Raw genomic sequence first — 20,221 nt, 5'->3', positions numbered from 1 at the left:
TAATAGAAAAGCCCTGCCTTTACAGGAAGTATGTGAAGTGAAGTGAAGTGAATTATATTTATATAGCGCTTTTCTCTTGTGACTTAAAGCGCTTTACATAGTGAAACCCAATATCTAAGTTACATTTAAACCAGTGTGGGTGGCACTGGGAGCAGGTGGGTAAAGTGTCTTGCCCAAGGACACAACAGCAGTGACTAGGATGGCGGAAGCGGGAATCGAACCTGCAACCCTCAAGTTGCTGGCACGGCCACTCTACCAACCGAGCTATGTGCGTGTGACGTCACGAGTTGCAGGGCTCAGCACATATTCACATTGTTTATAATGTGAGCCACCAGCAGTAAGAGCAATTCGGACCGAGAAAGTGACAATTTCCCCATTAATTTGAGCGGGGATGAAAGATTTGTGAATTAAGGTATTGAAAGTGAATTACTAGACCAAAAAAAAAAAGCGACGGTTCCCGGCGGCGGCAGTGTCAGCGTTTCAGATGTAATTAGACACATTTACTAGGATAATTCTGGAAGATCCCTTATCTGCTTATTGTTTTAATAGTGTTTTAGTGAGATTTTAAAGATTGGTAAGTCATACCTCGAGGTCGGATGGCTGCGGTGAACACGCAGTGTCTCAGAGAGAAGCCGAGGAGCCAAGCTCACAGCTGCCTTTGTTGAAAGCTGCTGTAGGACGACAAATAATCCACCATGTCTCCGGTAAGATACATATCACAATTTCCCCATCCAAAAACATGCTGGTGACGTGGACAAAAGATGTACGCTTGACCACTCTGCTTCACAACAAACAAAGAAACACCGGCTGTGTCTCGGTGCTAACGACAGCTGCAATCCACCGCTTTCCACCAACAGTATTGTTCTTTATAGTCTCCATTATTAAATGAACAAATTGCAACATCAGCAACACAGATGTCCAAATTACTGTGTAATTACGCCATGAACAGAGACGACTTTTAGCTGTGTGTCGTGCAGCGCTAATATTTCCTTACATTCCGTGACGTTTTCAACAAGAAACTCGCGGGAAATTAAAAATTGCAATTTAGTAAACTAAAAAGGCTGTATTGGCATGTGTTGCAATGTTAATATTTCATCATTGTTATATAAACTATCAGACTGCGTGGTCGCTAGTAGTGGCTTTCAGTAGGCCTTTAATTGCTTCAAGACACCTTTAACTAACAATGACTCCCGGTTGCAGCTGTGCAACAATACGTTCATAAACCTTAATTGTGGCACGCTAGAAAACGAGCCAACATCGCGCACTAAACTCTCGATTCTGGCTGAACCAGGCGGGTCACAACTGCATGTTCTTTTCCTGGGCACTCAGTCTCTTGTCTAAAAAAAGACTCTTTTGCACCTCCTTTACAGGCCACGCTAAGCCCACCATCACCCCGGCCGGGCCTCACCTTGTAGTCCCGCTCAACGCGCCCTTCGACCTGCGCTGCCAGGGGGATAAGGAGATGCAGTGGCAACGAGAGGAGCGCCCCAAGGTGCGGGGAGAGCGGAGGACGGAGGGCGTGTCGGCGCTGCACATCTCCCGGGCCCAGCCCCTCCACATGGGCCGCTACGTCTGCTTGGAGAGGACGAGCGGGCAGCAGACGTCCATATACGTCTATGTAAACGGTAGCTTCACCCAAGCTGCAGGGTAAAACAGAATGAGTTAGGATGTGTGCGTAGGTGTGTTTCCACACAGTTGTAAGGAAGTAGGCCCACTCAGGTACAGTTGACGTGACTTTTTAACCGCCCGTCCCCACTGGCCCGGCGCCATCACTGCAGGATAGTATCATGTGCTTATCAGTCATGACTGAACACTTCTACCTTCTGGGCATCAAACACAAACCGCTTTTTCAGATGCTGAGGCCAATTCAGACGACGGCAAAGCACACAGTTGGTTGTTCTAAAGCTGGGGTCACCAATGCCGTGCCCGCGAGCACCAGGTAGCCCGTAAGGACCAGATGAGTCGCCCGCTGGCCTGTTCTAAAAATAGCTCAAATAGCAGCACTTACCAGTGAGCTACCTCTATTTTTTAAATTGTATTTATTTACTAGCAAGCTGGTCTCGCTTTGCTCGACATTTTTAATTCTAAGAGAGACAAAACTCAAAAATAGAATTTGAAAATCCAAGAAAATATTTTAAAGACTTGGTCTTCATTTCTTTAAATAAATTCATTTATTTTTTTACTTTGCTTCTTATAACTTTCAAAAAGACAATAAAAAAAAAAAAATACAACCTTAATGATTTTAGGATTGCCCCCCGCCACCCCAAAGGGAATAAGCGGTAGAAAATGGATGGATGGATTTTTAAACACATATACCTTTTTTACCTTTTAAATTCCTTCCTCTTTTTTCCTGACAATTTAAATCAGTGGTCCCTAATCTTTTTGTATCCGCGGACCGGTCAATGCTTAATAATTTGTCCCGCGGCCCGGGGGGGGTTTTCTTTGTCATGAAAAAGGGACGTTTTTGTCATGAAAAAGGGAGGTTTTTGTGGTCGGTGCACTAATTGTAAGTGTATATTGTGTTTTTTATATTGATTTAATATATATATATTTTTTTTTTATAATAAAAATGAATAAAAAAATATTCTGCGGCCCGGTTGTTGGGGACCACTGATTTGAATCAATGTTCAAGTAAATACATTTTTTTATTGTAGAGAATAATAAATACATTTTAATTTAATTCTTCATTTTAGCTTCTGTTTTTTCGACGAAGAATATTTGTGAAATATTTCTTCAAACTTATTCCGATTAAAATTCCCAAAAATTATTCTGGCAAATCTAGAAAATATGTAGGATCAAATTTAAATCCTATTTCAAAGTCTTTTGAATTTATTTTAAAAATTTTGTTCTGGAAAATCTAGAAGAAATAATGATTTGTCTTTGTTAGAAATATAGCTTGGTCCAATTTGTTATATATTCTAACAAAGTGCAGATTGGATTTTAACCTATTTAAAACATGTCATCAAAAATATTTATTTATTGTGAGAAATCATTGAGATGATCAGTGTTTCCACAAATATAAATATTATTATTTATTAATAACAGAGTTAAAGGTAAATTGAGCAAATTGGCTATTTCTGGCAATTTATTTAATTGTGTATCAAACTGGTAGCCCTTCGCATTAATCAGTACCCAAGAAGTAGCTCTTGGTTTCAAAAAGGTTAGTGACCCCTGTTCTTAAGTGTTGAGCGGGTTGTGGTTTTTCTCTTTTGTAGGCTGATAACACACCCACTGCACCTATGATACCTACAACTGATGACTTTACGTTGTGTTTTGAGAAATCCAAAGATAAATATGGAGATAATAGTTGCATTAAATTACAGAATTTAATGTTTCCTTGCTTTGGAAAGGCTCAATTGCATGAAAAAAGCAACACCTCACTCTTACACCACCTCTGATCCCCTTTGTTTTGTTTTTTTTCCTGGCAGACCCTGGCAACCCTTTCAGGAAATCGATGGTGTTCAACATCCTCACTCGCGTGGGTGATGCTGCTTCCATCCCCTGCCTGGCAACCGATCCCGGTCTGGCCAACCTGCGCTTGGAAACCTGTTCCAGCTTGCCTTTGGCCAGGGGTCTCAAAGTGTCTGCCAGCCTGGAGCAAGGCATGGTCATCCACGACACCCAGAAGGCCTACGAAGGCTGCTACGTGTGCGCCGGGACGCTGCGGGGGCGAGGCGTCCGCTCCCACAACTACCATCTGACAGTCAAGCCAGGTAAACGTAGCTTTGGAGGCGGTCCTCGTCCGGTTTCTCTGTTTATATTTCACAAGGTCGTCACTCTTTGTCTCCACTTACTCAGTGCCTGTGGCGCCGCCTGTCATTGAGATGCAAGCGCCCGAGCGGGTCATCCTCAAGCTGCACGAGAGTCTGGTCCTCACTTGCAATACCACCAACGTCAACGGCGAGATCAAGCTGAAGTGGGTCGCGCCACTTGGCTCGGTGAGACACTTCTGCATTCTTTTCATCCTGCATGCGTCTGTGTCCCGAAAGGAAAAATACTGCAACTTGGAGTACTGTCACATGCAGCACAGTGGAGGCCCTGAAGTGACAAGTGATATAATATCAAAATAATTTATCTGTTTCACGGTCAAACTTGTCGCTATCATCAAACCTCATACTGTACCTCTTCAAAAATAAGTCAAACACTGTTTTAGGTAAGGGCCCATTGTTACTGGCCTGCCAAAACCAACTATTTCTCAGCCATTGCGGTACTCGTTTGTAATACACTTTTTCCACCACTTGTGGCAGTAATGACAACCTCAAACAGAAAGAAGAAGTCTGCAGCTAAGGTCGGAGAGAAGTTTCTTAAGTGCAAAAATTATGACTAAAGTGTTGCACTTTTTAAAGTTAAGTTAAAGTTCCAAAGACACACTAGGCGTGGTGAAATGTGTCCTTTGCATTTTGACCCACCCCCATGTTCACCCCCTGGGAGGTGAGGGGAGCAGTGAGCAGCAGCGTGCGCCGCGCTCAGGAATCATTTGGTGATTTAACCCCCAAATCAAATCAAATCAACTTTATTTATAAAGCACATTTAAAATTTACCACAGGGGTAGCCAAAGTGCTATACAATGGACAGGTTAAAAGATAATACAAAGACCGAGCAAACAACACTACACAAACAGAACATGATAAAAAAATAAATAAATAAAACATAAAAACAGGTTCACAGCAGGTGTATAATGGGGCGCCATTGCAGGATGGATATCACTTAGTGTTAAAAGCCAAGGAATAAAAGTGTGTTTTTAAGAGAGATTTAAAAACAGGAATAGAGGAGGCTTGTCTAACACTCAGAGGTAGGTCGTTCCAGAACTTGGGAGCAGCAGCAACCCTTTATGCCGAGTGCCAAGCAGGAAAGCAATGAGTCCCATTTGTTCTAGTCTTTGGTATGACACGGCCGGGGTTTGAACTCACGACCTTCCAGTGTCAGGGCGGACACTCTAACCACAAGGCCACTGAGCTGGTTCATTTGCACTTTACTTGCATTGACAGTTTAGTTAAGAAACATATTTGATGTTCATTTAGTTTATTTGTAAGGGGCGGTATAGCTCAGTTGGTAGAGTGGCCGTGCCAGCAATTTGAGGGTTGCAGGTTCGATCCCCGCTTCCGCCATCCTAGTCACTGCCGTTGTGTCCTTGGGCAAGACACTTTACCCACCTGCTCCCAGCGCCACCCACACTGGTTTAAATGTTACTTAGATAGGGGACGGCGTGGCGCAGTGGGAGAGTGGCCGTGCGCAACCCGAGGGTCCCTGGTTCAATCCCCACCTAGTACCAACCTCGTCACGTTTGTTGTGTCCTTGAGCAAGACACTTCACCCTTGCTCCTGATGAGTGCTGGTTAGCGCCTTGCATGGCAGCTCCCTCCATCAGTGTGTGAATGGGTAAATGTGGAAGTAGTGTCAAAGTGCTTTGAGTACCTTGAATGCAGAAAAGCGCTATACAAGTACAACCCATTTATCATTTATATTGGGTTTCACTATGTAAAGCACTTTGAGTCACTAGAGAAAAAGCGCTAAATAAATATAATGCAATTTACTCGTCCGTTATTTATGAGTTCCTTCAGTATACTTGGTTAGTACTTGTTTTCCTAATCAGCCTGACCTAAGCCTTAGGCTTATGTGTTTGCAAAGAATTATAATCTTTATGATTAACACATGGTTTCTCTTTGGAGTTGAAAAGTTGGGCCCTGAAGTTAAAAAGGCTAGTAACCCCCACGTAGCTGTGATTAATGCGTACTGTGATGAAAATGTCTACTGCAGAGGATGCTGGTTACATAAAAAAATGTCCCTCTGCAGCTTGGATTTTTTCAGTTTATGTGCCCTTGGTGGAAAAACATTTGACAATGGTTATTTCAAAAAATTTTTGTAAATGTGTTTAGAATTGCGCACTCGATCAAACCCCTAATTTTGGTACAGGTCATCTTGTCCAAAAAATGTGTCACAATGCACAAATGCAGTATTTTTTTTCACCCTGTCTAAAACCTCCCGCACGAGCGCTTGTGAATGAATGAGGAAGGGGCCGAATTTCACTGCTGAGTAAGCCTCGGGGTGTGCGCCATGCATGTGGTCTTCCTCCCCATTGCGTGTGTATGTGCATGCGTACAGTTGTGTGTGAGTGCGTGTTTGCGCACCGGCCCACCGTGTCAGTGTCTTTGTGCTTGGCAAGGATAGACGTGCAGACGGGGTTAATCTCTAGAGATTTCTGGGCGTTGACAGGGTGCCGTCTGGTATCCACAGCAACCAGCAAAGGTTGACACTGCCTCGCGTATCCTGGCCGAGCACTTCCATCACATACGCCGCGCCACCCTGCACATCGCCGCCGTCACGCACCGGGACGCCGGCCGCTACCGATGCGAGGCCGAGAACGAGAAGGGTGTCAGCACACAGTCGGTGTGGCTGGACGTCTACGGTGAGTACAGCTGCTTCTAATGCAGGGGTCCCTAACACGGTGCCCGCAGGCACCAGGTAGCCCGTAAGGACCAGATGAGTAGCCCGCTGGCCTGTTCTAAAAATAGCTCAAATAGCAGCACTTACCAGTGAGCTGCCTCTAATTTTTTAATGTTATTTATTTACTAGCAAGCTGGTCTCGCTTTGCTCGACATTTTTTAATTCTAAGAGAGACAAAACTCAAATAGAATTTGAAAATCCCCAAAAATATTTTAAAGACCTGGTCTTCACATGTTTAAATAAATTCATTTATTTTTTCACTTTAAAATATTTTCTTGGATTTTCAAATTCTATTTGAGTTTTGTCTCTCTAAGAATTAAAAATGTCGAGCAAAGTGAGACCAGCATGCTAGTAAATAAATAAAATGAAAAAAAATAGAGACAGCTCACTGGTAAGTGCTGCTATTTGAGCTATTTTTAGAACAGGCCAGCGGGCGACTCATCTATTCCTTACAGGCTACCTGACTTAGAGGAATATCTCTCTTGTATTTTGCAACTACGGCCCTTGCAAATCCTACACCGATATCTGTTATTTTTGTTCTTTTAGATAAAGGATTCATCAACTTAACATCGACGAGCAACAGAAGCATTCACGTGCGCTCCGGTGACAGCTTTTCCCTCACGGTGGACGTGGAGGCTTATCCCAGACCCCACACCTTCTCCTGGAGCTTAATGGGCCACCAGCTGAAGAACACCAGCGACCACGTCATCACCACATACAGCCAGGAATACAGGTATGACGTTGCCTCGGGGTCGTAGATGGAATTTAACACCGAGTTGGCGGCGGGCCCTCGCGGCGCTACGGCAAATACAGCGCAACCAGGAAAAACCCCTCGGGGGTGTTTGAGTGAAACCTGACCCATCGGTAAAAAAAACACAGCGTCATGAACTTCATGCACTTGTCACTTTCAAAAAACAAACAAAATTATGGATAGTTGAGCAGCAATCGTGTTCCCATGTTTAGTATTTTCCAAATTTTTACTAACTGGTTTTTATCTAGTCTGCACTTTGTGTTGTTATTATTATTATTGGCTTTTATCTAGTTTGCACTTTGTCTGTATTATTTCTATTATCATTATTATCGACTCAATTTTTGCCTTATTATTTTTATTTTCCTATTTTGATGATGTTGGATCTGGGTTGTTGTTGTTGTTGTTGTTGTTGGGGACAAGTGTTGTAAATTAGCTTTGGCTACAAACACTATGATGCATACATTGGATAATTGTTTCAGATGTCTATGTTTTTTGTATCTGTCCCTATTTAAAATAAAACTTAATAAAAGATAAAAATTACATAATCCATCCAAATCATGCCTTCACACCGAGTGTGTTTGTTTGTCAATGGGGTCAACCATTGACCTTATGTCTCTATTGCAGTGGTTCTCAACCTTTTTTCAGTGATGTACCCCCTGTGAACATTTTTTTAATTCAAGTACCCCCTAATCAGAGCAAAGCATTTTTGGTTGAAAAAAACAGATAAAGAAGTACAATACAGCACTATGTCATCAGTTTCGGATTTATTAAATTGTATAACAGTGCAAAATATTGCTCATTTGTAGTGGTCTTTCTTGAACTATTTGGAAAAAAAAGATATAAAAATAACTAAAAACTTGTTGAAAAATAAACAAGTGATTCAATTATAAATCAAGATTTCTACACATAGAAGTAATCATCAATTTAAAGTGCCCTCTTTGGGGATTGTAATAGAGATCCATTTGGATTCATGAACTTCATTCTAAACATTTCTTCACAAAAAAAGACATCTTTAACATTAATATTTATGGAACATGTCCACAAAAAATCTAACTGTCAACACTGAATATTGCATTGTTGCATTTCTTTTCAGTTTATGAGCTTACATTCATATTTTGTTGAAGTAGTATTCAATAAAAAGATATATCTATAAAGGATTTTGAATTGTTGCTGTTTTTAGAATATTTTTTAAAAAAATCTCACGTACCCCTTGGCATACTTTCAAGTACTCCCAGGGGTACGCTTACCCCCATTTGAGAACCACTGCTCTATTGGACCTCTTTATGCCGTTTGACTCTAGAAAGGAAATAGTGGGAACATCAAGTCAAAAAAAGACATGTATTTATTTAAGTCCGTCAATTGTGTTATTTTGCACTAAAATAATCTGCCATTGGCTGGTGACCAGTCCAAAAGACTATTCAAATTCATATATACCAGGGGTCGGGAACTTTTTTGGCTGAGAGAGCCATGAAAGCCAAATATTTGTAAGATATATTTCCGTGAGAGCCATATAATATTTTTTTTACACTGAATACAACTAAATGCGTGCATTTTTAAGAAAGACCAACATGTTTAGTGTATGATAAGTCTCTTATTCTTTCTAATAACATTGTTATTCTAAAGATAACCAATAATAAATAAAATGCTTCTTACCATTAATGCGACTTCTGGTGCTGCATGGTTTTGCTGATGTCTTTGTTTTTCTGGTTGATACGTGGTTATTTTTAACACTGTGATTACCAGCGGAATTATTCATTACTTATCGTGTTAAGCTATGTCAGCTAAGATTTATCTGAGAGCAGTGGTTCTTAACCTGGGTTCGATCGAACCCTAGGGGTTCGGTGAGTTGGTCTCAAGGGAGGTGAGGACACACCCGAGTCATCATGTAAATCGAAACTTCTCCCTATCTGCGTATTATGTATACGGAAACCGCAGAAGTCCCACTAATTTTTTCAGAACGGGGGCTATGGTGTGGTTTGTTTTCCCGGAACGCAAAGGAAGGTGACGGGACATGGCGTGAAGGTAAAGACATATTTTAACGTATCTATAAAAAAAAGTGCAAACTAAAAGGCGCGGATAGGGCGGAGAACAAACTTGGCTAAAAAATAAAAACTACCACAAAGGCAAAACTGTGGATATGAAACAAAAGACTCGCTAAACGTGACATGAATAACCAAAACTTACTTGGAAGGAAATGAGCAGAGCGATACATAACCCGAGTGAACAGAGCATGGAGCCACAACAATGACGCCACCCCGACTGCCTGGCAACTACAAGCTTAAATAATGGTGACATGGTTAACCACAGGTGCGTGAGTCCTAAACAAATCAGGTCTTGTTTGGTGTGGCTTCACAGCATGGCGCATATTAGTAAGTGTTAAAGTTGTTTATATCACAACCATCAGTGTACTATGTATCACCCAGTCTGCCTTTCAATCTTGTACGTGTGATTGCGGAAGCTGCACACAACATGTTGCCGGACTAACAATCGGTTTGTACATCGTTGTTGAAAGTGTCCAAGGCAATGGCTTCACATCACGCCCATATTCTTGTCATCAGGACAAGCGCCAACTGGATATTCGCGAGAACGTTAGCGGCTCCAATTGTCTTCATTACTCTGTGAAACAGGTTTAAATGGCTTTGTGAGTGGTAAAGGTGGCCGACCTCTGATGTATTTCAGCGGGCGGGCGGTTGCGGTTCTGATAAAATGTTGGTTAGGGTGGACGGCGGGTGGATGATGACTTTGGTGATGCGGTTGCGGATGATATAATTGCCTATCCGCACATCTCTAACGTACGGATTTAAAAACGAGTATGATCATTTTAAAATTGACTCTAAAATACAGTGTGTAACATACTAGGCCAATAAAGATGATTCTGATATTGCATTACACAACGTTTTTATTATTCCTCCCCTTTCATGTAATTACCGTTCAGTATTTGGTTATTTAATCCCCAGCGCAAACACATACTAATGTAAAACTGGGCTCAAACACCATGTGTTTAGGCAAAATGAATGTTTACCTAGCAAAAAAGTAATGGACGCCCTTGTTTTTCAGGCACAGTAGTGAGCTGAGGCTGGTGCGTCTGAAGACGTCGGAAAGTGGCGTTTATACGTTTAAAGCTTCCAACCGTGACGCCTCGCTGAATGAGACGTTTACCGTCTTTGTCACCAGTGAGTTGCTCTGATCTTTTTATCTTAAGATAGCTTTTACACTCCTTGAAGCCACGAGTAGGCTTTAGTCACAATAATCATTAACCTCTCTGGTGGTACGTTACTGTGGTTCGTTGACTCTTTCCTTTGTTGGCCCTTTGTATTTCCTAGCTAAACCTGAGATTGTATCTCACGAGGGCCCGGTGGACGGGCAGGTTCGCTGTGTGGCTGAGGGCTTCCCCGCCCCACAGATCACATGGTTCTACTGCGAGCAGCCCTACGTCAGGTGAGTGCGACAAACCAGGAATTGGTCCAAATTGGTTAAACTCTACGTTCTCGACACCTCGTGGTTAGAGTGTCCGCCCTGAGATCGGTAGGTTAAAGTTAAAGTACCAATGATTGTCACACCTACACTAGATGTGGTGAAATTATTATGTGTATTCGACCCATCACCCTTGATGACCTCCTGGGGGGCGAGGGGAGCAGTGAGCAACAGCGGTGGCTGCGCCCGGGAATCATTTTTGGTGATTTAACCCCCAATTCCAACCCTTGATGCTGAGTGCCAAGCAGGGAGGTAATGGGTCCCATTTTTATAGTCTTTGGTATGACTCGGCCGGGGTTTGAACTCACAACCTACCGATCTCAACCACAAGACCACTGAGCAGGTTTTGAGTTCAAACTCCGGCCGAGTCATACCAAAAGCTTAAGTTGTTCAAAAGTCCGGAGTCTCCGTATTTTAGGCTTCATATTGTGCCACACAATTTCAATGGGAGACAGGTCTGGACTACAGGTAGGCCAGTCTAGTACCTGCACTCCTTTACTATGAAGCCACGCAGAATGTGGCGTGGCATTGTCTTGTTGAAATAAGCAGGGGCGTCCATGAAAAAGACGTTGCTTGATATGTTGCTCCAAAACCTTTCAGCATTAATGGTGCCTTCACGGAAGTGTAAGTTACCCAGGCCTTGGACACAAATACACCCCCACACCCTCACAGATGCTGGCTTTTGAAATCTGCGCCTATAACAGTCCAGATGGTTATTTTCCTCTTTGGGCCGAAGGACACAACGTCCACAATTTCCAAAAAGAATTTGAAATGTTGACTTGTCCGACAACAGAACACTTTTCCACTTTGCATCAGTCCATCTTAGATGAGCTCAGGCCCAGCAAAGCTGGCGGCGTTTCTGGGTGTTGTTGATAAATGGCTTTCGCTTTGCATAGTACAGTTTTAACTTCCACTTACAGATGTAGCGACCAACTGTAGTTACTGACAGTGGTTTTCTGAAGTGTTCCTGAGCCTGTGTTGTGATATCTTTTACACACTGATGTTGCTTTTTTTATGCAGTACCGCCCGAGAGATCGAAGGTCATGTTGATAATCAGCCCTGCTGCTTATGTGCAGTGATTTCTCCAGATTCTCTGAACCTTTTGACGATTTTACGCAACGTAGATGGTGACATTCCTTCCAAATTCTGGTTGAGAAATGTTGTTCTTAAACTGTTCGACAATTTGCTCACGCATTTTTTCACAAAGTGGCGACCCTCACCCCATTCTTTCATGGAAGCCGCTTCTATACCCAATCGTGGCGCCCACCTGTTCCCAATTAGCCCGTTCACCTGTGGGACGTTCCAAATAAGTGTTTGATGAGCATGCCTACATTTTCTCCAGCCTTTTTTGCCACTTGTGCCAGTTTTTTTTGTAACCTGTTGCAGTTGCAATTGAATATAGGTTGACAAGGATTTGCCAATCATTGTATTCTGTTTTTATTCAACGTTTAGAGAACGTGCAAATTCACTGGTTTTGGGTTTTGTACAAAGCATACAGTACATGAAATAACAAGAAATAAATCCATGAAGTTGCAACATTTTAATTATTAGTTGTGTTATTGGCACACCGGAGGCGTGCCGGTCCGCCAGGAATGATGATGACAGCAGAATGCCGGATTGCAGGATTTGACGAACCTGGCTTATCCTGGGAGAAGTCACATTGTTCTACCGCCCCGGACGTTCACAAACAATTACATATCAATGAAAAATATAGTGGAAATAAAAGATGCTGTCATTTTATGTAGTGCGTTACAGTGCTGCACGCCTTGCTTTTGTCAAGCTGTTGTTATTCAGTTGGCAAGTACTCGCTGAGCGCCGTGACTTGGACTCACCCGCTTGACCGCAGCCAAATAGGCATTGTGGTGTCAAATATGGAGCTTGATGCTCATTTTACAACAAGTTTCAAACCACTGGAAAACTTCAAACTTGCCTCATTGTAATGCTTAACTTTAACATATGTCGGTGTATGAATATGTGAAAAATGTGAATAACAGGAAATGACACTTTCTCTGCTAAAGAAAAAAACATTGTGCAAGCACAGTTCTGCACCAGCACCCGAAGTAAATCCCTGTATCCCTGTGCTTTTATCTGGATTCTCACCAAGAATATAACACAGGGGTGTCAAACTCAAATACAGAGTGGGCCAAAATTCTAAACTGAACAAAGCCGCGGGCCAAAGTTGAACATTTTAATAGGGACCCAAACAAGTTTTGCATTGAATATTGAACAAGCAAGGCTTATATAACTTTATAGTGACATGCAAAATCGAGTTTTGTTGGTAGCGGGGGTGTATATTGTAGCGTTCCGGAAGAGTTAGTGCTGCAAGGGGTTCTGGGTATTTGTTCTGTTGTGTTACGGTGCGGATGTTCTCCCGAAATGTGTTTGTCATTCTTTTTTGGTGTGGATTAACAGTATGGTGTAACAGTGTTAAAGTTATTTATACGGCCACCCTCAGTGTGACCTGTATGGCTGTTGACCAAGTATGCCTTGCATTCACTTGTGTGTGTGTAGAAGCCGCATATATTACGTGACTGGGCCGACACGCTGTTTGTATAGAGGAAAAGCGGACGTGACGGCAGGTTGCAGAAGTGGATGCTAAAAGCAGTACCTTTTAAGGCACGCCCCCAATATTGTTGTCCGGGTGGAAATTCGGGAGAATGGTTGCCCCGGGAGATTTTCGGGGGGGGGGCACTGAAATTCGGGATTCTCCTGGAAAAATCGGGAGGGTTGGCAAGTATGAAAATTAGCGTTGAATACGGTGATACACCGCCACTGTATAATACCCAGCTCTAATGTTAATTTATTATTACCTCAAGGGCCAAATAAAATTACACGGCGGGCCAAATTTGGCCCGTGGGCCAGAGTTTGACACCTATGATATAACACCTTCTTCCTTGGCTCATGGTTTAATCGGTGTATTTGTCCCCCATGTTATCATTTTTACTATGTCAAAAAGGCTACTTTGAAAATTTAAATTCATATATTCGTTCATATTTTTGTTTGTATGCAGCAGGGGTGGCCAAACTTTATCCACTGAGGGCCGCTCACTGAAAAATCTAAGCATGCAGGGGCCATTTTGATATTTTGTATTTTAAAAAACAATACGATATGTGCATAAAAAATATACATTTCGGCCTCCACTCAGGTTTGATCCCAGAAACTCCAAAGGGTTTTGGTCAAAAAATATTAAAAATGTGTCATTATGCAGTATTATTATTTTTTATTATTATTCAAGTTTTAAATCTCTAGATCAAGATAAGTCCATCTGTCAATATAATGATTTTAAAGATTTAAGTTGTATGTTCTTTTTGTCACAAAAAAAAACATTTTTTTTATGGAAAAACAAAATATGCAATATTTTCACCAAATATTTTTTTTTAAATATTTGAAATTATATAATAATTGGAGCATTAAAAAGGTCAATAACTCATAACACCATTGATTTTAATTAATAATTTTTTTTTTAGCAATGACATTAAAAAACAAATCCCACTAACATTATTGGGGATGCAAAAGGGTCCTACTCATTAGAGTGTTAGAAAATAAATTACACATTTTTTTTACAGTTTACTTTTAACACAATAATCTCGAGATCAACTTCAGATCTATCCGTCAATTATAAGTTTTATTGTTGTTTATGTTTTTTGTTTGTTAATTTTAGGCCTTTCTTTAAAAAGACAGCTAAGTTTTTTATATGGCAAACACAAAATATGCAACATTTTCCCCCCAAAATATCTCAAAGGGGAAAATTTAACGTAACGTAATTGGAGCCTTGAATAGGTCAATAATTCATAATGACATTGATTTTGGTTCATTATTATTATTAAAGAAACAGCCTGCATGGCAACTTTGTGTTATTAGAGTGAACATTGCAACATTTTCTTGTTACATTTCACCCGTTTTCTGTTTTATATCACTTTTTACATTTTAAACATTTTTAAATCGTATTTTTAAAATGTGCCGTGGGGCCGTCAAAAAATTACCTGCGGGCTGCAAATGGCCCCCCCTGGTGTACAGTATATGGTTTATACCAGGGGTGTCAAACGTAAGGCCCGCGAACAGGTCTTATCCGGCCCGCGGGATGAGTTTGCCCAGTATAAAAATGAGCCGAAATTTTTTAATGAAAGAAACTGCTGTTCAATATGTGTCCACTAGATGTCGCAATAGCAATTCTTAGTATCTTTATATTACATATGTAAAAATACTAGTAAACCACATGTTAGTGCACCAGTCGAGGAAAATGAGCAAACTACACAATTAACATCCTGTAATTTGATTTGTATATTATTTATTTATCTTGATAGATTGAAAATGAACACCAATGAGTTGACTAATGAACATTATCACATAATTTATTCAGAAAGTATAAATAACAACAAAAAAAGGCAGAATACTATAAACCGCAACATGCAAGTGTAAAAAAAAACATGATTTGTACAGTTTCAGAATGTGCTTGTTCTATTTTTAAACAAATCTGAAGTTTTCTTTTTTTTAAGTTATCGTGCCGTAATTTTACCGGTCCGGCCCACTTGAAAGTAGATTTTTCTCCATGGGGCCTCCGATTTAAAAGAGTTTGACACCCCTGGTTTATACTATTAAACACAGCATAAAGCCTTACACCAATTACCATCACAGTTATGTTATGGAAGACATATACTACAAAAAAATACTGTATAAAGGCAGCTCATTTACAAACCCTGTTTCCATATGAGTTGGGAAATTGTGTTAGATGTAAATATAAACGGAAAACAATGATTTGCAAATCATTTTCAACCCATATTCAGTTGAATATGCTACAAAGACAACATATTTGATGTTCAAACTGATAAACATTTTTTTTTTCCCAATAATCATTAACTTTAGGATTTGATGCCAGCAACACGTGACAAAGAAGTTGGGAAAAGTGGCAATAAATACTGATGAAGTTGAGAAATACTCATCAAACACTTATTTGGAACATCCCACGGGTGTGCAGGCTAATTGGGAACAGGTGGGTCCCATGATTGGGTATAAAAACAGCTTCCATGAAATGCTAAGTAATTCACAAACAAGGATGGGGCGAAGGTCACCAATTTGTAAGAAAATTGTCGAACAGTTCAAGAAAAACATTTCTCAACGAGCTATTGCAAGGAATTTAGGGGTTTTACCATCTACGGTCCATAAAATCATCAAAAGGTTCAGAGAATCTGGAGAAATCACTGCACGTAAACGATGATATTACGGACCTTTGATCCCTCAGGCGGTACTGCATCAAAAACCGACATCAGTGTGTAAAGGATATCAGCACATGGGCTCAGGAACACTTCATAAAACCACTGTCAGTAGCTACAGTTGGTTGCTACATCTGTAAGTGCAAGTTAAAACTATGCTATGCAAAGCAAAACCCATTTATCAACAACACCAAGGAACGCCGCTGGCTTCGCTGGGCCTGAGCTCATCTAAGATGGACTGATGCAAAGTGGAAAAGTGTTCTGTGGTCTGACGAGTCCACATTTAAATTATATTTGGAAACTGTGGACGTGGTGTCCTCTGGAACAAAGAGGAAAATAACCATCTGGATTGTTATAGGCGCAAAGTTCAAAAGCCAGCATCTGTGATGGTATGGGGGTGTATTAGTGCCTAAGGCATGGGTAACTTACACATCTGTGAAGGCACCATTAATGCTGAATGGTCCATACAGGTTTTGGAGCAACATATGTTGTCATCCAAGAAACTTTATCATGGACCGCCCCTGCTTATTTCAGCAAGACAATGCCAAGCCACGTGTTACAACAGCGTGGCTCGTAGTAAAAGAGTGCGGGTACTTTCCTGGCCCGCCTGCCGTCCAGACCTGTCTCCCATTGAAAATGTGTGGCGCATTATGAAGCGTAAAATACGACAGCGGAGACCCCGGACTGTTGAACAACACTAAAGCTCTACATAAAAGAAGAATGAGAAAGAATTCCACGTTCAAAGCTTCAACAATTAGTTTCCTCAGTTCCCAAACGTTTATTGAGTGTTGTTAAAAGAAAATGTGATGTAACACAGTGGTGAACATGCCCTCTCCCAACTACATTGGCACATGTTGCAGCCATGAAATTCTAAGTTAATTATTATTTGCAAAAAAAAAATAAAGTTTATGAGTTTGAACATCAAATATCTTGTCTTTGTAGTGCATTCAACTGAATATAGGTTGAAAAGGATTTGCAAATCATTGTATTCCATTTATATTTACATCTAACACAATTTCCCAACTCATATGGAAATGGGGTTTGTACCATTAAAAATGTGTACAGTTAAAAATGAATTCCTTAATATAATACAAGCTGAAATCATATATAATTAGCTGGGCTAGCATCATAGCACATTACCACAAACTTAGCATTAGCTGAATTAGCAGAGTTGTTGTTTTATAAGAAACACTCAAGTAAATGTAGTATTAGCTCAATCAGCATCACAGCAACAGAACAAGAAAGAAAAGGACTTGCTTACCTCTTAAAAAATATTTCTTATTACTGATAATTACTTTTTAACACTGATTTGTTCTTCTTTCTGTGAGTTGTTAACATTAGGACCCACAGAAGGTTGCCCACAAAAGTGCCAGACCAAAATAACAACAAATCATTGTCTGTCTCATGAAAGTCTAAAGTCAGCATGTCTCGCTTGTGTCTCAACCAAAACGACTAATGACTAGTTTGCTGACTCTGCCGGATTTTATTGTATCAACAATGTTGAAATAATCCTCCATAGTTGCCCTTCACCCCCTTTGTTACGTCCATTGCACCGGTCGCCCACGGGGGTTGGGGGGTGCCAACATCTGCGGCCCCCTCCAAGGTTTCTCATTTTAATCCCATTAGGTTGAGTTTTTTCTTTCCCTGATGTGGGGTCTGATGTCGTTGTGGCTTGTGCAGCCCTTTGAGACACTCGTGATTTAGGGCTATATAAATAGACTTTGTTTGATTGATTGATTTGTTCCAGGTGCTCCCAGCAGGTGAATGCCACCCAGGAGGAGCAGAACATCATTACCATCACACTGTTCAGTCCTGCGTTTGGCAAGACGGAGGTGGAGAGTCGGGTGAATGTCAGCCGGGGACGGTTCAATACTTTGGAGTGTGTGGCTACAGTTGAGGGGGAGCAGGCCTACACGCTCTTCTCCATCAGCGGTAAGCCAGCGACACAAACACAACACGTGCAAAGTTACACCTGCCTTGCAAGTGGAGTCATCGCATTGAAAAAATAAAAAATATATTCAATATCACTTTTGTGACCTAAAAATATTCAAAACAATAAAAAACTATGAACTATAGACATTTAAAATTGATTATTAAATGTATTAATAATATATTAGAATATTTTTTCCATACAGTAATGGCATCGTGAAAAACAATCCCCATAATTTTTAATAATGTATATTATATAGTATGTATCATTTAATTGTATATATATATATATATATTTATTTTAATTGTATATTATTTATTTTACATTTTTCGCTTTTCCTTACATTTTAATGTTATTAGATATGTCTTTAAATCCCTATCATCTTAGAAAAAAATGTAACTTAAAAATATTTAAAACAAAACAAAAATAATGAAATATAGACATTTAAAATGGATTATTAAATGTAATAATAATATATTAGAATATTGTTTTTTTCTCCATACAGCAATGGCATCATGAAAAACAATCCCAATCATTTTAATAATTTATATGATATAATATGTAATTTAATTATATATCTTTTATTTATCACTTTTCCTTACATTTTAATGTTATTTAATATGTTTTTAAATCCCTATAATTTTGGAAAAAATGTTACTTAAAAATATTTAAAACAAGACAACAATAATGAAATATAAACATTTAAAATGGATTATTAAATGTATTAATAATATATTAGGGAATATTTTTTCCCATAAAGTAATGGCATTATGAAAAACAATCCCAATCATTTTAGTAATTTAGATGATATAATATGTAATTTAAGTATATATTTTTTTATTTTCCACTTTTCCTTACATTTTAATTGTATTTAGTATGTTTTTAAATCCCTATCATTTTAGAAATAAATGTGACTTAAAACTATTTAAAACAAAACAAAAATAATGAAATATAGATATTTAAAAAGGATTGTTAAATGTAATAATAGTATATTAAAATGTCGTTTTTTTCCATACACTAATGGCATCATGAAAAACAATCCCAATCATTTTAATAATTTATATGATATAATATGTCATTTAATTATGTATTTTTTATTTTTCACTTTTCCTTACAACTTAATTGTATTTAATACGTTTTTAAATCCCTACAATTTTATAAAAAAATGTAACTTAAAAATATTTAAAACAAATCAAAAATAATGAAATATAGACATTTAAAAAGGATTATTAAATGTAATAATTATATATTACAATATCGTTTTTTTTTCTTCCATACAATAATGGCATCATGAAAAATAATCCCAATCATTTTAATAATTTATATGATATATGTAACTTAATTATATATTTTTTATTTTTCACTTTTCCTTACATTTTAATGTTATTTAATATGTTTAATATCGTTTTTTTTCTTCTATACAATAATGGCATCATGAAAAACAATCCCAATCATTTTAATAATTTATATGATATAATATGTAATTTTCTTATATATTTTTTATTTTTCACTTTTCCTTACATTTTAATGTTATTTAATATGTTTAAATCCCTATAATTTTGGAAAAAAAGTGACTTAAAAATATTTAAAACAAGACTAAAATAATGAAATATAAACATTTAAAATGGAGTATTAAATGTAATAATAATATATTAGGGAATCTTTTTTTTCCATAAAGTAAAAGTAAAAAACAATCCCAATCATTTTAATAATATATTATATTATATATATATATATATATATATATATATATATGTATGTATGTGTATATATATATATATATATATGTATGTATGTATATATGTATGTGTATATATATATATATATATATGTATGTATGTATATATATATATATATATATATATATATATATGTATGTATGTCTGTATATATATATATATATATATATATATATATATGTATGTATGTATATATATATATATATATATATATATATATATATATATATATATATATATAAAATTTAATTATATATATATATATTTATTTTTATTTTTTTGAATTATTATTATTTTTCACTTCCTGTTGCATTTTAATGCTATTAAATATGTTTTAAATCCTTATAATTTTGGAAAAAAAATGTGACTTGAAAATATTTAAAACAATACAAAAATAATGAAATGTAGACATTTAAAATGGATTATTAAATGTAATAATAATCATATCATAGTAAATAAGTTATTAAATCCCTATCATTTGGAATAAAATGTGTGTAATCTTATCTTACTCTTACAATGTATATATTATTTTTCGTATAATTTTTCTACAATTTAATCATAAAAAAATGGAAGTACCAAACTGTTTTTGAAGTTATCGTTATGTATTTATTTTCAAATATGCTATTAATAACCTAAACAATATTTTGTGTTTCGTTTAATGGCATAAAAATATA

At 38.3% G+C, this 20,221-nt stretch overlaps 1 protein-coding gene across 3 annotated transcripts in view; it reads left to right on the top strand.

Annotated features, from left to right (window-relative positions):
- The window catches only part of kita (KIT proto-oncogene, receptor tyrosine kinase a), a 228,529-nt gene that overhangs the window by 129,596 nt on the left and 78,712 nt on the right, over nucleotides 1-20,221 (top strand). For 2 of the 3 annotated variants that reach the window (XM_061888897.1, XM_061888894.1), the window contains exons 2-9: nucleotides 1,371-1,625; nucleotides 3,429-3,713; nucleotides 3,799-3,938; nucleotides 6,213-6,405; nucleotides 6,990-7,176; nucleotides 10,252-10,367; nucleotides 10,518-10,632; nucleotides 17,626-17,810. In XM_061888897.1, the coding sequence (XP_061744881.1) occupies nucleotides 1,463-1,625; nucleotides 3,429-3,713; nucleotides 3,799-3,938; nucleotides 6,213-6,405; nucleotides 6,990-7,176; nucleotides 10,252-10,367; nucleotides 10,518-10,632; nucleotides 17,626-17,810 (1,384 nt within the window). In that variant the 5' untranslated portion in view covers nucleotides 1,371-1,462. The remainder of the gene's footprint in view (nucleotides 1-1,370; nucleotides 1,626-3,428; nucleotides 3,714-3,798; nucleotides 3,939-6,212; nucleotides 6,406-6,989; nucleotides 7,177-10,251; nucleotides 10,368-10,517; nucleotides 10,633-17,625; nucleotides 17,811-20,221) is intronic. The other variant, XM_061888895.1, reaches the window with a different exon arrangement.

This window comes from Nerophis ophidion, linkage group LG26 (assembly GCF_033978795.1).
Source record: "Nerophis ophidion isolate RoL-2023_Sa linkage group LG26, RoL_Noph_v1.0, whole genome shotgun sequence".
NCBI classification, from domain to species: domain Eukaryota; kingdom Metazoa; phylum Chordata; class Actinopteri; order Syngnathiformes; family Syngnathidae; genus Nerophis; species Nerophis ophidion.
The sequence above is the reverse complement of the archived record's forward strand: the minus strand, read 5'-3'. Positions and strand labels throughout refer to the sequence as shown.